Source organism: Lemur catta, chromosome 3 (genome assembly GCF_020740605.2).
Source record: "Lemur catta isolate mLemCat1 chromosome 3, mLemCat1.pri, whole genome shotgun sequence".
In the NCBI taxonomy this organism is placed as follows: domain Eukaryota; kingdom Metazoa; phylum Chordata; class Mammalia; order Primates; family Lemuridae; genus Lemur; species Lemur catta.
The window spans coordinates 15,916,592-15,930,290 of NC_059130.1; the positions used below are offsets into that span (position 1 = coordinate 15,916,592).

Sequence of the window (13,699 nt, forward strand, 5' to 3'; positions counted from 1 at the left end):
AATTAACCTACAAATTATATGCTGAGATGTTTAGAAAATGAGGACGTGTGATAAAGTGTTTATTGTGCAATGTGGCTGAAAAATGCAATAGAGAAGAGGAGTCAGAGAACACTTCATAGAAAAAGTGGGACTCCAGCTCTGAAAGGTGGTAGTTATGTCAGAAATAATATTCAAAGAACATTATTAAGAACCATAAAGGTATGTTCCTATTTGTAAAATTCTATTGGTATAATACATTTTTACTTATATATATTTTCTCCTTTGAATTATGTTAAAGATTTTAATTAACTGGATTTTTAAAAATTTTATTTTAGAATCTTGTCTTACTCAATGAATAACATTGTTTTTGTTGTTTTTTTCCTTTTCTTTTTGCAAAACAAAATGTATATTTTATACATTTATCTTAGTTTTGAACTATAGAAAGTTCCTTTCAGTTATAAAAATTAGGATATAAAATTTTAGTTGTACTTTTCTTTCTGTTTTTGTGTGTTCTCTCTAATAATGGGAGCATATAAATCTGTTCAGAACCTTAACTTTGAGTAATATTATAGGCAGGAGGGATTTGTACCACATGACTCATGACCAACTGCAATGTAATGAATAATTTTCTTCTTTCCCATGACTAATTTATCCAAGAGAGTTCTGTTTTCATAGGGAATTATGTGCAAATCACTGAGCTCTGATAATTTTAATTCTTTCATCCCATGTAATTAGCTAGAAAAGATGGAGTTGTGAATGCCTAGTATGTTTAACTCATGATAATTGCTTATTTTAGGTAGAAGGTCCACCATGTCACTTAAATCCATTCTTTTTTATAGTGTCTGTGACCTCAAATAAATGACTTTGTTCTCTGGACACCTTTTAACTAAGGAAATTAGTACAGTTAGCTACCTGTTTTACTGGAAGTAGGGAGTTGTAGATGCATATAGCCGAGCAACTATGGTGTGGAGAAAAGGGGAAGACATAGCTGCTTTGTGGCTTTATTTTGATCCTCCTTATTTGATCCTCCTTAACATCTCACCTAAATAGGTCTTCAGATGTAGATGTCAAATACAGAAGTAGAACCTATTGCAATGTTGGTCTTGCCACTACTTTTGGCATTTGTTGGACCTGTGAGATGAAGCATTTAAACCAGTTAGGCCCAATGAGTTTATTCTCCGTATTGCAAGAGGTTCCTTTTCCTTCATATTTTTCTACTTGAAATTCAGTTATTAATGGTAGTCCACATGAGAATTTGGGGATTATATTCATAAAATAATTTAACATATGTATGTATTAATAGTAGGATCTCTTCCATATTTTTTTAATCTCTTCCCTCTCCTTCCACCTTCCCCTGAACACACATGCATACAGTTTTTATTAGCACTTGGTAAAGCTTACAGTCCCAACCTAATACATTTTAGTTGGTGGCAGGTAATTGCTTATTCATAAAAAGAGGCTAAGTAATAAGTAATGTTCGTTTTATGTTTTTTCCTTTCCACAGGTTCCAATGATTTTGGTTGGCAATAAATGTGACCTGGAAGATGAGCGAGTAGTTGGCAAAGAACAGGGCCAGAATTTAGCAAGACAGTGGTGTAACTGTGCCTTTTTAGAATCTTCTGCAAAGTCAAAGATCAACGTTAATGAGGTAACCTGCAGCTGCTGGGCCACATGGACAAGTGCCTTCCTAGTTTCTTTTGCTTTAAGTTAACAGCCAGAATTTTTTCTTAAAAGTTTTTTAAGCACTCTTGATTCTATCACTTGATAGAAAACACCAATTTATAGAAACCATATCTTAGTTTGTATTAGATCACTTTGATGGCTTTAATGAGGACACTTAAATTGACCCTATTGTCCAAGAGGAGGTTAAAATTAAAGAATATATATAAAGTCCTGCTAAGCCTCTAAGTGATATGCCTTAAAGTGGTGTGTGAAAACTGTTACATCACCTTTGTATCATAACATTTATCTATCTAGATGTGTATAAACAGATTGTAAAGTCAAGTAGGAAAATACAAAAATTGAAGTAGTTATTATAATAAACTGTTGATGTGCATAGGATCTCTCCCTTTGGGAGCCAGAGCACAATGTATTACATGTTTCTGGGAACCTATGCGCTACTAAACCTTTTCTGGGTTGCAGTTTGCAGTGCAGCAGAGCTACTTTTTTATAGCAGTTTTGTGAAAGTCAACCCTTGACGTCAGGGTTTATAAAAGGAAAACAGAAAAACAATAAAACAAAATGAAATGCATTAGCATTCTTAAGAATCTTTACTTTTTTGGAAAACATACAAACTTCATACTCAAAGTGAGTAATCTGTGTAAGTATGGACATGTATGTGGAATTCACAGTCTTTTAGGCCTAATACCGTGGGTGCACAAGGTGCTTTTTTTTTTTTTTTTTTGGCCCTGATTTAAGCACTCCACTATCTTGAAAACATAGCTATGGACAGGAATACTTAGCAATTAAACTGCATGCCCAGGTGTAAAGGACCAATAGTGTACTGGGCCCCTAAAATATTAGTGCAATTCCCAACTATCCCCACCAGTCAAAACCTTAAAAGGTTCCCTTTTGTTAACTTTACCATAAGCCTTTTAAAAAAACCAAAACAGAAGGAGCTTCTTTCCTTCCCTTTCCTTTACTCTTGCCTTTGTACTTGCCATTAGTAGCATTGCAGGTAATCAGTCAGAATTCAGATCACTTTAAACATAGATGAGAGTAAGAGTGGGTCAGGTTATCAGAGTCCTGTGTTTCTGCTTGCTGTTCCTCTCTGGCCTGTCTCTGCAGGTCACTTCTCCTTGACTAATAAACACCTGGCAGAAAAAAATGAAGCTTGCTACAAATCCTGTATTTTACAAATAATCAAGAATGCCAAAGCTTGCTTTTTTAAATGAGACCATAACAAGTACATAGAAATAAGAAATTTATAAATTGCATTTATTCAGCAAATGTTTATTGAGTACTATTGTCTGGCACAGTGTTAAGCACCTGGGTAACAGCCATCCAGACAGACGCTATTCCTGCCGTAAAGAAGTTTACATCCTACTGAGGGAACAAGTCCTGCTGAGATCTTCAACCACTATTAAAGAAAAAAGTGGTTTTGACAAAGAACATATTAGGATTGGTGAATGTGCGTGGCTAGTGGAACAGTGGTGTGAAATCACCATCTGCAAGATAGTTGGCCTTAGGGATCTAATTTCTTGCTACCCCTGTCCTTACTCTCACTGGTACCCACCCACCAAGTTCCATCAGGCTCCTCTGAGGCTAGGTTGGGCCAGGGTCCAGTACATAGGATCTCTCCCTTTGGGAGCCAGAGGACAGTGCATTAAATATTTGTGGGAACCTATGTGCTACTAAACCTCCTCTAGGTTACAGTTTCCAGTGCTGCAGAGTTACTTTTTCATAGAAGTCTTGTTAAAGTCAACCCTTGACATGAGGGTTTATAAAACAAAACTGGAAAAACAATAAAACAAAATGAAATGCATTAGTCACCTTAAGAATCTTTACTTTTTTGGAAAACATACAAACTTCATACTCAAAATTCTTGAGTGTAATAGTTTGAGTTTCTTTTAATATTTCTCTTTTTATAGCTTGATAATCCAGCTACTGGATTCCTTTTATAGTTAATTGTTCCTCAGATCACTTATGTTTTGTAAATGTTTTTGTGATTTTTGAATGCCCTAAGATAGTGGGATACTTTTACAAGATTCAATTCTTGGCCTCAAATTTGAAAACAAACAAGAACATAATGTTTAACTAAAGAGGCCTCTAATTCTCTGATATATGTTCATATATATATATTTTTTTTTTTAACTCTTATTCACACCACTTTTGCTATATTCTGAAAGTAGCATATAGCTATACTGGAATCACATTAGTGTTAAGGGTTAATTGTTCTTTGCTGAGGCTGGAATAATAATTAGAATCAAGACATCCCAATTTAGGAATGGGAGAGGGATTGAGAAACTCTATTCTGTGTTCCCTTTAGATTTTTCTATAGTTCAGAGAGATGAGGAAGAACCTAGGCTGGGGACTTTCAGCATTTCTAACCAAATATTATAGTTCGAACTTGCCCTCATCACTGAACCATCTGCTGCTGTGAGGTAGGCAATGTTTTCCAAAGAAATAATTTAGAATAATACTACAAAAACCAGTTAACCTTTCTGTATAGTACCAGAAACGGGAAGCTGGCTAGCATGAAGAAACTGAAATAGAAACTACATGTAATTTTGATCAACTTACTATTTTAGTTTACATTTTTATTATTTTCCATATTATAACTTATGCATTGAGCCTAGGGAACTAATGAGAGCTCATTCGTGGTGTATGCATATTGAGTTCTTGAAGGCTTCAGAATTGTGAAACATCTTGGACTTTAGAGTTATGAAACAGAAACTACCATTTTGTTTATAAATTCTGTTTTCATACTTTTCTTAGAAATAAGATAATAGGGAGTTAAATGGTTTGAGAAAATGGGAGTGGGGAGGATGGGGCAGAAAGAAAAGAATATAGTCAGTCGCTTTTATAGCTTTTGAATATATAACATCACTCAGTATTTTTTTCTTTTTTTGTAGTTAATTTAGTCTTATAGTCTTTGGACCATTTTAAAAAGTAAATACTTAATTGTTTATCATCTGAAAAATATAATTGTTTACCATCTAAAAATAAATGTTGACTAATAATTTTTAAATATTTTACTTATAAAAATTAACAAAAAAATTTCTGTTTACCCTTCATCTAGATTCACCAGTTATTAACATTTTGCCACGTTTGCAGAAAACATATATCTTTACCCTTATTTCAGTACGTGTATTTTCATATCAAAGACATTCTTTACACAACCACAGCATAATTATTAGAATCAGAAAAATTGGCATTGACACAATCCATGTTTGGTATATGTATTCATATTTTGCCAGTTGTCCCTATAATGCCCTGTAAAGCCAGTACATTTCTTATCCACTTTGCAAAGCATTATTTATTCCAGATGAATAACAGTAAGGGGCTTCTGTGATACTTGTTTTTATCCCAGCTTATTAGTAAATGAGTGTTTGCATTTCATAGCAAAGAGCTATATTCAGCTGATCTATTTTGTGTTTCAACACTTTAGCATACCTAGCACTGTGACACTGTTTATAAACAGATCAGAATTATTGAAATAAAATAATCTGCTTTAGGCAAGCATTGTTTTTGCCTTTGATACTTTGAACTTTTTTTCCAAAAATGAATTCAAAAAATTTATTAACAGATATTATTTGTTACTTCAAATCAAGGATCAGCAGACTTTTTCTATTTTTCACTTTAACTAAAATTAACATCACCAAAAAGGGGGCAAACAAAAATCATGTCCCTCTACATGTGATACCTTGAGAGGGAGACCGTGTCTATTTTGTCCTATTTTAGCCAAAAATGTATAACCTCAATCCAATCATGACAAAACATTAGACAAACCAAATGGAGGGAAATTCTATAATATTACTAGCTTTTATTTTTCAGAAATGACAATGTCCTTAAAGACAAAGGCCAAGGAACTGCTCCAGATTTAAAAAGACTAAAATGACAGAAGTAAAATGCAATGTGTAATCCTAGATGGATCTTGTCCCTGGTGGGGGAAAGTGACTTATAAAGGAAGTTATTGGGGCAACTGAAAAAATTGGAATTCGTGCTGTAGATCTGCAATCCCCAACCCCTGGACTGCAGATTGGTACCAGTCCATGGCCTGTTAGGGACTGGGCCACAGAGCTCTGCACCCTCCACCTCCCTTTCCCCATCGGTGGAAAAATTGTCTTCCATGAAACTTAGAAACTGGAGGGGAAGGGGTGCATAGCAGGAGATGAGCAATGGGGCAGCAAGCTAAGCCTCAGAAGCTTCATCTGTATTCACAGCCACTCCCCATCGCTAGCATTACCACCTGAGCTTACCCCACCCCACTCCACCATCACCCCCCTGGTCTGTGGAAAAATTATCTTCCATGAAACTGGTCCCTGGTGCCAAAAAGGTTGGGGACCACTGCTGTAGATAATACAAAGTAATGTATCAATGCTTAATTGTCTTTAATGTGGTAACTAAAATGTTCTACAACAGAATATGCTTGTTCTTAGGAAATACACATTCATGTATTAAGGAGTTTGTAGTATGCAGACTACTCTCAGAGAGTTAGGAAAATAAGAGAGAGAGAGAGTGTGTGTGTGTGGTGTGTGGGTGGAGAGAGGAAAAAATGATAAAGTAAAAGTAGCAAAATGTTACTAAACGGTGAATCTGGGAAGAATACACAGAAGTTCTTGGTGCTATTTTTTGCAATTTTTCTATAAATTTGAAGTTTTCACTACCAATTTTTTTTCTTAACTTGAATCTCTAAGACCAAGTGTATTTTCTTCATTATGAATAGGTAAGTCCTCCTTTACCCTGACTGAGAAAGTCGGTTGGGGCTTCTAAGAAACCTGACTATAAAACAAAGCAGCAAAACACAGATCTGAGAGCAGAATGATAGTTAACAGTGTTGTTTTGTGGAACAAGTTCTCAAAAGTTGGTTGAATAAGTACTTTTTTCATATTTTTACTTAGATATTTTATGACCTGGTCAGACAGATAAATAGAAAAACACCCGTGGAAAAGAAGAAGCCTAAAAAGAAATCATGTCTGCTGCTCTAGGCCCGTAGTCAGCAGCAGCTCTGAGCCAGGTAAGATGCTAAAGGCAGAACAAATGCCTTTCTCATCCTCTTATTTTGGGTTTTTCCAAACTTTAACCATTTCCCATTTCACCTATTGCAGTCTTCTAAGTATCTATAATTTGTAAATGTGATATATAACTTGTAGATACATTAATCTGTTGGATAACTTGCCCTCTTCCCATGAGATTCTGAGCTCTGAGGGCAAGAACCAAGTCTGTTTTGCTCACCACTGAGGCCCCAGTGCCTTCTAAAGAGTGGGTATTCAAATAATACTGGTTGAATGAACAGAATGCCTTCCTAGACGACTCCCAAATTCATCCTGAATTGAAGTGAAACAGTGGTTCCTGTGAAACAGAAAGACATAAGGGCACATTTGATGAATTATCTCAAAGTGAACACTCTGATATGTATCAACAGTAGTCACTCCTCCCCAAATGTAACCCCTGCCCTGATTTCTAACCCCATAGATTAGTTTTGCCTGTCTTTGAACTTTACATAAACAAAAACATGTAAAGTATTATTTTACTTCTTTCACTCAAAAATATGTTTTTGAGAATTATGCATGTTGCATGTAGCAATAGTTCATTTTTATTGTATGACTACACTAGCAATATATTTATATATTGGTAGACGTTTGGGTTCTTTTAGGTAATCAGTATGCATAATTCTGTGCACATTCTCATATATGTCTTTATGCACATATGCATGCATTTCTGTTGAATATATGTCGAGGAATAGAATGGCCATATCATATGCTATACATATGGACAACTTTAGTAGATACAGCTAAAAAGCTTTTCATAGTGGTTGTATATGAGTTCCATATCCCCCTCAAAATTGGTATTGTCAACCTTTAACTTGAGCCATTGGGGTCGATGTGTGGTTGTATATCATTGTAGTTTTGGTAGTTGTTTCTTCCCAGGTGTGGGTCAGCTTCTTTCATTGAAACAGTTCATCTATAGGCTTCTAAGTATTAAATAGAAGTTGACTCTAAGTACCACTTACGTTTTCATTAAGTGGCCCCATTGGAGAAAAATTAGTGAAAGACCAGGCCCTATGGGGACTATTTGTTTGTTTTTCTTTAATTATGTATTTAAATCCCCTGAACAGTTTCTACTTCATCAACTCCAGAAGTAATATCATAAAAGAATATTTTTATGGTGTGGATTTATGACATAATTTTATGCTAATGGTATGAATATTACTAAACTTAGTCCAGTTAGAGGAAAGTAAACTGTTCCCACTTGGGATTTGGTTACACTAACTCTTACTTAAGTCTCTTGGGTCCATTTAGTAGATTATTCCTTCCAGAGCTCCAAATTAACTAATTTGTGCTTCCTTAGAGATATGAATGAGTATCTCTTCAGGGAAACAACTGAGTAATTATACCCCCTTTTTAAAGGAAAAGTGGGCAGAAAGAAGAAAAGAGTATTGGGATTGTCTCTGATAGTCAAATTTAGGAAAGACACCTTCTGACCAAATGGTTGCTTTAGGCCTGCGGTCCCCAACCCCCAGGCCTCAGACCAGTTCCAGTCCGTGCGTGGCCTGTTAGGAACTGGGCGGCATTGCCACCTGAGCTGTGATATCCCCTGCCCCCAGCCCCATCCGGTCGCTGGTACCAAAAAGGTTGGGAACCACTGCTTTAGGCCTTTAGTGAAATCTTAATTCAATAACTTTGAATCATCGCTTCCCTGAAAGTGATTATTATTAAGACTACTGGTGTTTGTATTTGTTTAAATAAGGGTGGAAAGGTAGGGAAAATGAGAACTCTTATAGTTGACTGCCTCATTGACACCATTACCTTGGCTGGCCCTAGTTTAGTTTCCTATTCTCTTGGCTTATGTTTAAAGAAAAAGGTGCCATCTCCTGGCTTTTTGTGATTTTAAAATTTCATTCATACACATCCAACAGTGTGACAGTGTATTATGAGTTTTACCTTAGAGGAGGTAAATGTTGGCCTACATCTCGAAAATAAGACTTTCATCCTGGTTGCATAAATTCTTAGACCCTGATATGTAATTCAGCTTACAATATACTAAATAAGTCACCTGAGATCTCTGTGGATGTTTGATAATACCAAATACTAGATGACTTGGCAATCAGACTAGTTTTCAGTGCATTTTATTGTGATTATAGACTTGAAGCGCCATGTTGTTCCTGTACTTCTAAAAGTACTGAGATATAGGGTAGATTTAAATAGTAATTACAAACATTTAAGTAAGAGTACATGAACCTTCAGGGCAACTTGTCTATAGCCTTTAGGCAAAATTGCATTGAAACATGTTAATCTCTTTTTTATGTATCCCATATTTAAAGATCTCTGAGAGAAATTCATCATCAGGAATTTTTCCTTTAACCTAATTCTCTTCTGTTGACATTAAGACTAACTGTGATTCTTCTGCCTTTGAATGCAGGGATCAATTCTTTCTGTGTCATCCCTTGCCTTAATCTGTAGTAGAAGTGGTAATCCTAATATATATATAATCATAAAATGGTTGAAATAAAGCACGTCCCAGGGAAAGTTTATGTAGGCAGGTGTCGTTTCTTTGGTAGAAAAGGAAGTTTTAAAAATAAGATGATAATGGGATAGAAATGAAATACCACTGTTTTCCTCTTTATAAACAGGTCTGTCAGATATAATGTGAAACATTAAGTATAATAAAACTCAGGGATAGCTAAGTTGATCAATTATAGACTTCCTGCCTGTGAACTCAGTCTTCTATCTTTGATTATTTTTTAAACATTTTTAAAGGGAATTTAAAATAGCCTTGTTACCATAGCAGTTTGTTCCAATTTAGTTAGTTCTCTAGTAATGATCAGCCAAAACCATTGTTTCTTTCTATATTATTGAATGTCTGCTTGTTTACTACTGCCATCTTCTGACATCAAGAGATTAACCATATATATATGTATATCCATATCTGTTCAATGTTCTAGATTACAGGAATGAAGAACTGTTGCCTAATTGGAAAGTGCCAGCATTCCAGACTTCAAAAAATAAATCTAAAGAGGCTTCTCCTGTTTTATATATTATGTGAAGAATTTAGATCTTATATTGGTTTGCACAAGTTCCCTGGAGAAAAAAAATTGCTCTGTGTATATCTCTTGGAAAATAAGACAATAGTATTTCTCCTTTGCAATAGCAGTTATAACAGATGTGAAAATAAATATACTTGACTCTAATATGATTATACAAAAGAGCATGGATGCATTTCAAATGTTAGATATTGCTACTATAATCAAATGATTTCATATTGACCTTTTTATCATGATTCCTCCCTGTCAAGCACTAAAAAAGTTGAACCATTATACTTTATATCTGTAATGATATAGATTATGAAATTTCCCCTCAAACTCATTGCAGCAGATAACTTTTTTGAGTCATTGACTTCATTTTATATTTAAAAATTATGAAATATCATGTCATTATATTCTAATTAAAATTGTTTGTGCATAATGCTTTGGAAAAATGGGTCTTTTATAGGAAAAAAACTGGGATAACTGATTTCTATGGCTTTCAAAGCTAAAATATATAATATACTAAACCAACTCTAATATTGCTTCTTGTGTTTTACTGTCAGATTAAATTACAGCTTTTATGGATGATTAAATTTTAGTACATTTTCATTTGGTTTGTGTGTTTTTGTTATTGTTTATAGAATTAAGGCCTTTATTTTATAATGACCATGTTGTTTTAAATGCAACAGTAGCTCCTTTCTGCCTGGTATCTGCAGAACACTTGGCTTTAAACTATACTAAGTAACTGGTGATTTCTCTAGGAACAGACCTCAGCACTTTCTGTTCTAGATATATTTATTCCTACTATACAGTAAAATACATCAGACTACATAGAATAGTTTTGTATATTCTCTCTTGATCTTAAAGATTGTATCTTATTGAATAAAATATCCCACTGTGTATTATTTTTATATGTAAAAACATAAGTTTAATACTGTATCAGGGTTTAACTTTTACTATTTCAAATCTTCCACAGCTTGTAATTTCATCAAGGGAATTCTTTTGCCATTGTTAATTTGTTGGGTATGAGCCCACCGTTGAAGTGTTAAATGTGAAAAATTTCAAACTTTTATAGTAGATTGAAGAATTTCTGAGAAGTGAGTGAAAGTTAAAACACATAAAAGGAATGTGTTAATTACTTTTGCTTCAACTATTTATGAACTAGGATGGTAGTACTAATATGGAAAGGATTGCTAAGTTAAAATTTTAGCTTCCTATATAGTGGTGCTTTTCTTTTCCTTCCCAGTTATTTCCGTTTTTATAAAAGATAGGGCTTAATTAGGACATGGACCCAGGGTGATATTACTCATATAGATTCTGTAACGACCGGTAGAGCAAAAAGCTTGTCAGCCAGTTAAGTGCTAGAAAAGGAAAAAAAAAAAAAAAAGCTTAGGAAATCCTGTGCCTTGTCCCCGAATATTAAGGAGGAGACCAATCCTAGAAAGTCTAAATCATTGCTCAGGGATCTAGATACTGTCTCATTGCAACTAGGTATGAAGAAGTATTCATGCCTTGCTGAGATTTTCCAGGAGTGTGGTCAACCTGTCAGTTACTAAATTGAAATTTAAAAATCAGATTTCAAATGTAAGCTCTATCTAACCAACCTGGGAAATTGTTATTGTTTTAAAAAATCGGAAATTGTATTTTTTTGAGTTTCTAATAAACTTAGTTACCTAACACTTCCCTTCTGCTGATCTAAGTTATGCATATGCATGGGATTGAGGGGCCAAAAATATAGTAAATTTTGAAAATAAGTGAAGCATTAGGGCCAGTTTGTCCAGGTCAGGGTGGCATATTTTATTTTAAAGTCCTCTAACATCATTCTGCTTTAAAACATCCTCACAAACATTTCCTTGGACTTAAAACTGTAGAATACATGTCACCAGTAAAATTTTCTAAATGTGACCTTGTTACGTAGATTATGTAGTTATTTACCACATTAAGTAGACCATTAAATAGGACTAACTCCAAGTTTCAGTGTGCTTGACTAGTAGCATAAACTCAGTGTCTTCTATTTTAGAATGTGATGGAGAAAGATGACTGTTATTGGATTCCTTTGTCACATCTTATACAATCCACCTGGGTTAAAGGTGGAACCATCAAAAAAATACCCTTTGGCACACAGTGGTGTGCAGAGCAGAACCAGCTGAAATCCAAGATGTGCATTGCTATCTCAAGGAAATCTGTGGTTGCTGAGTAAGATGGAAAGGTATCCTGTTAGAAAATGAGAATATAGGTGTGTTTTTATATTATCCCAAAGTGAATTCCTTAATCTTGGTTCCAGAGGGCAGGGTGCCTGAAAATAAGATGTATTTTTATAGCTGAAAAATCAAAAATCTCTAGGACATTATATGAATCTCTTATGTTAACTATCTAGGAACTGATACCACATTAGTATTTATGGCTAAAGTATAACGGCTTTGGTTATATGAGTGACATATAATTTAAGGAGGCTTGATGCCACAGTTGATAGTTTTGTTTTTGTCAACTAAAACACAAATGACTTTAATGGCTTGGTAGTTCCCCCAAACAATCTAGTTTTAGAAATTAACAGTAAATATATAATCTAAATATGATCTTTCCACCAGGGGGAGCTTCAGTATCAGTTACTGCTTCTACAAGTGTTGAAGTACCTATTCAAGCCATCTGTTCTATAGACACTGCATACTTCACAAAAAGGCATAGAGGCTGTCCCTCCAGAGTTTACAATCTAATAGGGCAGGGAAGATACACAAAAAATTCATCAAAGATATAAATAACACTTTAATTTACTGAAATGTGGCCACATAGGTAGTTCTCTTAAGAAGGTTTGGAGAAATATGGTTGTTGGTATATAACTCTCTTCTCCCTACAACTGTGAACAAATCTCTATTTGGTACCTTCATCTGCCATCATAAATGGCCACCTTTTACTCCTCAGTGAAAAAATCCACTTCTTTGAAGCTATAATGTACTTGGAAAAGTTAATTCTTAGGGAAAATACTGATCTTTATTTTATTGCCAACTTTATTAAAACAGGTTTGGAGCTCTTTTTCTCCACATATGAGTAGTAATAAACCACTTTCTGGACATGGCCAATTTAAGATATTTTGTCTCCTTATCCTTATAGGTACACATATATTTGTCAGTTCATGTGCCTTAGTTTTGTTTTAGGACAGAAAGAAAGAAGGAATACCATGGAATTTTCCTTTGTAAGCAATCACAGTAGAATGTTAGAAAACATAAAATATACTCTTATGAATTGTATGTTTGTTGAAACCAAAGTGTGAAGAAATTGTCAGGTATTTGGAGGAGGAAAATTACCTTTTCTCTGGTTTGAGTTTGTACTTATTTAAGGTGCTAAATATGTGTTAAAATAGCCTCTGTTGAATCAGTTCCAAACTTAAAAGGGCAGAGTGGTTTGGGTGCTTGTCCGGGATCTGGAAAGAGCCGTCTTTCAGGGAGGGAAATGAATGTCAGCTTTGAGGCAGTCTGCCCACCCAGCTTTTAGCGTGTATGTTCCCAAAAATGTAAAAAATGTAAGTTATTCTTGAAAATGTAGTCCAGACATTACATTGATCATGGATTTTTTCTTACTGCAATTTCATCTTGAGATTGTTGAATGTGCAGTCCATTTATTGCCCTGTCTAGCTTAAATATTCTTGTTGAGAACAGCTGGAGGCTTTGGGTACCTAGTTTTCTGGAAAGGCAACATGGATTCTGTTTTGCAGACATTAACAAGTTTTAAAAGAGAATTGGGGGATGCAAATTCTTTGGGCTTGTTGAGAAGCAGCCTCCTGTGGTTCTGGGCCCAAGATGTGACATATATTTCCCACTAATTGCTTCTCTTCAGAAGCAAGAGATTGATTGGCTGTTCCTCTTGAGGAAAAACCTTAATAAACCTTCCCATTTTAAACAGTGGTGTGACTCTTATTTCAAGCTGTTGTTGTCAATGAATTTTTTTAAAGTTTCGACATGTTCAACTTTTTGTGCTAAATGTCATAGGACGTATAAAGCAGAACAGGACATGATCCTTACAGGCCTATCAACAAAT

At 34.8% G+C, this 13,699-nt stretch overlaps 1 protein-coding gene across 3 annotated transcripts in view; it reads left to right on the top strand.

Moving 5' to 3' along the window:
* RAP1A (RAP1A, member of RAS oncogene family) overlaps window positions 1-10,276 on the top strand; it is an 83,845-nt gene extending 73,569 nt beyond the window's left edge. For all 3 annotated transcript variants that reach the window (XM_045546798.1, XM_045546797.1, XM_045546799.1), the window contains 3 exons: window positions 1,484-1,627; window positions 6,543-6,658; window positions 9,587-10,276. In XM_045546798.1, the coding sequence (XP_045402754.1) occupies window positions 1,484-1,627; window positions 6,543-6,629 (231 nt within the window). In that variant the 3' untranslated portion in view covers window positions 6,630-6,658; window positions 9,587-10,276. The remainder of the gene's footprint in view (window positions 1-1,483; window positions 1,628-6,542; window positions 6,659-9,586) is intronic.
* Window positions 10,277-13,699: the final 3,423 nt, after the last annotated feature.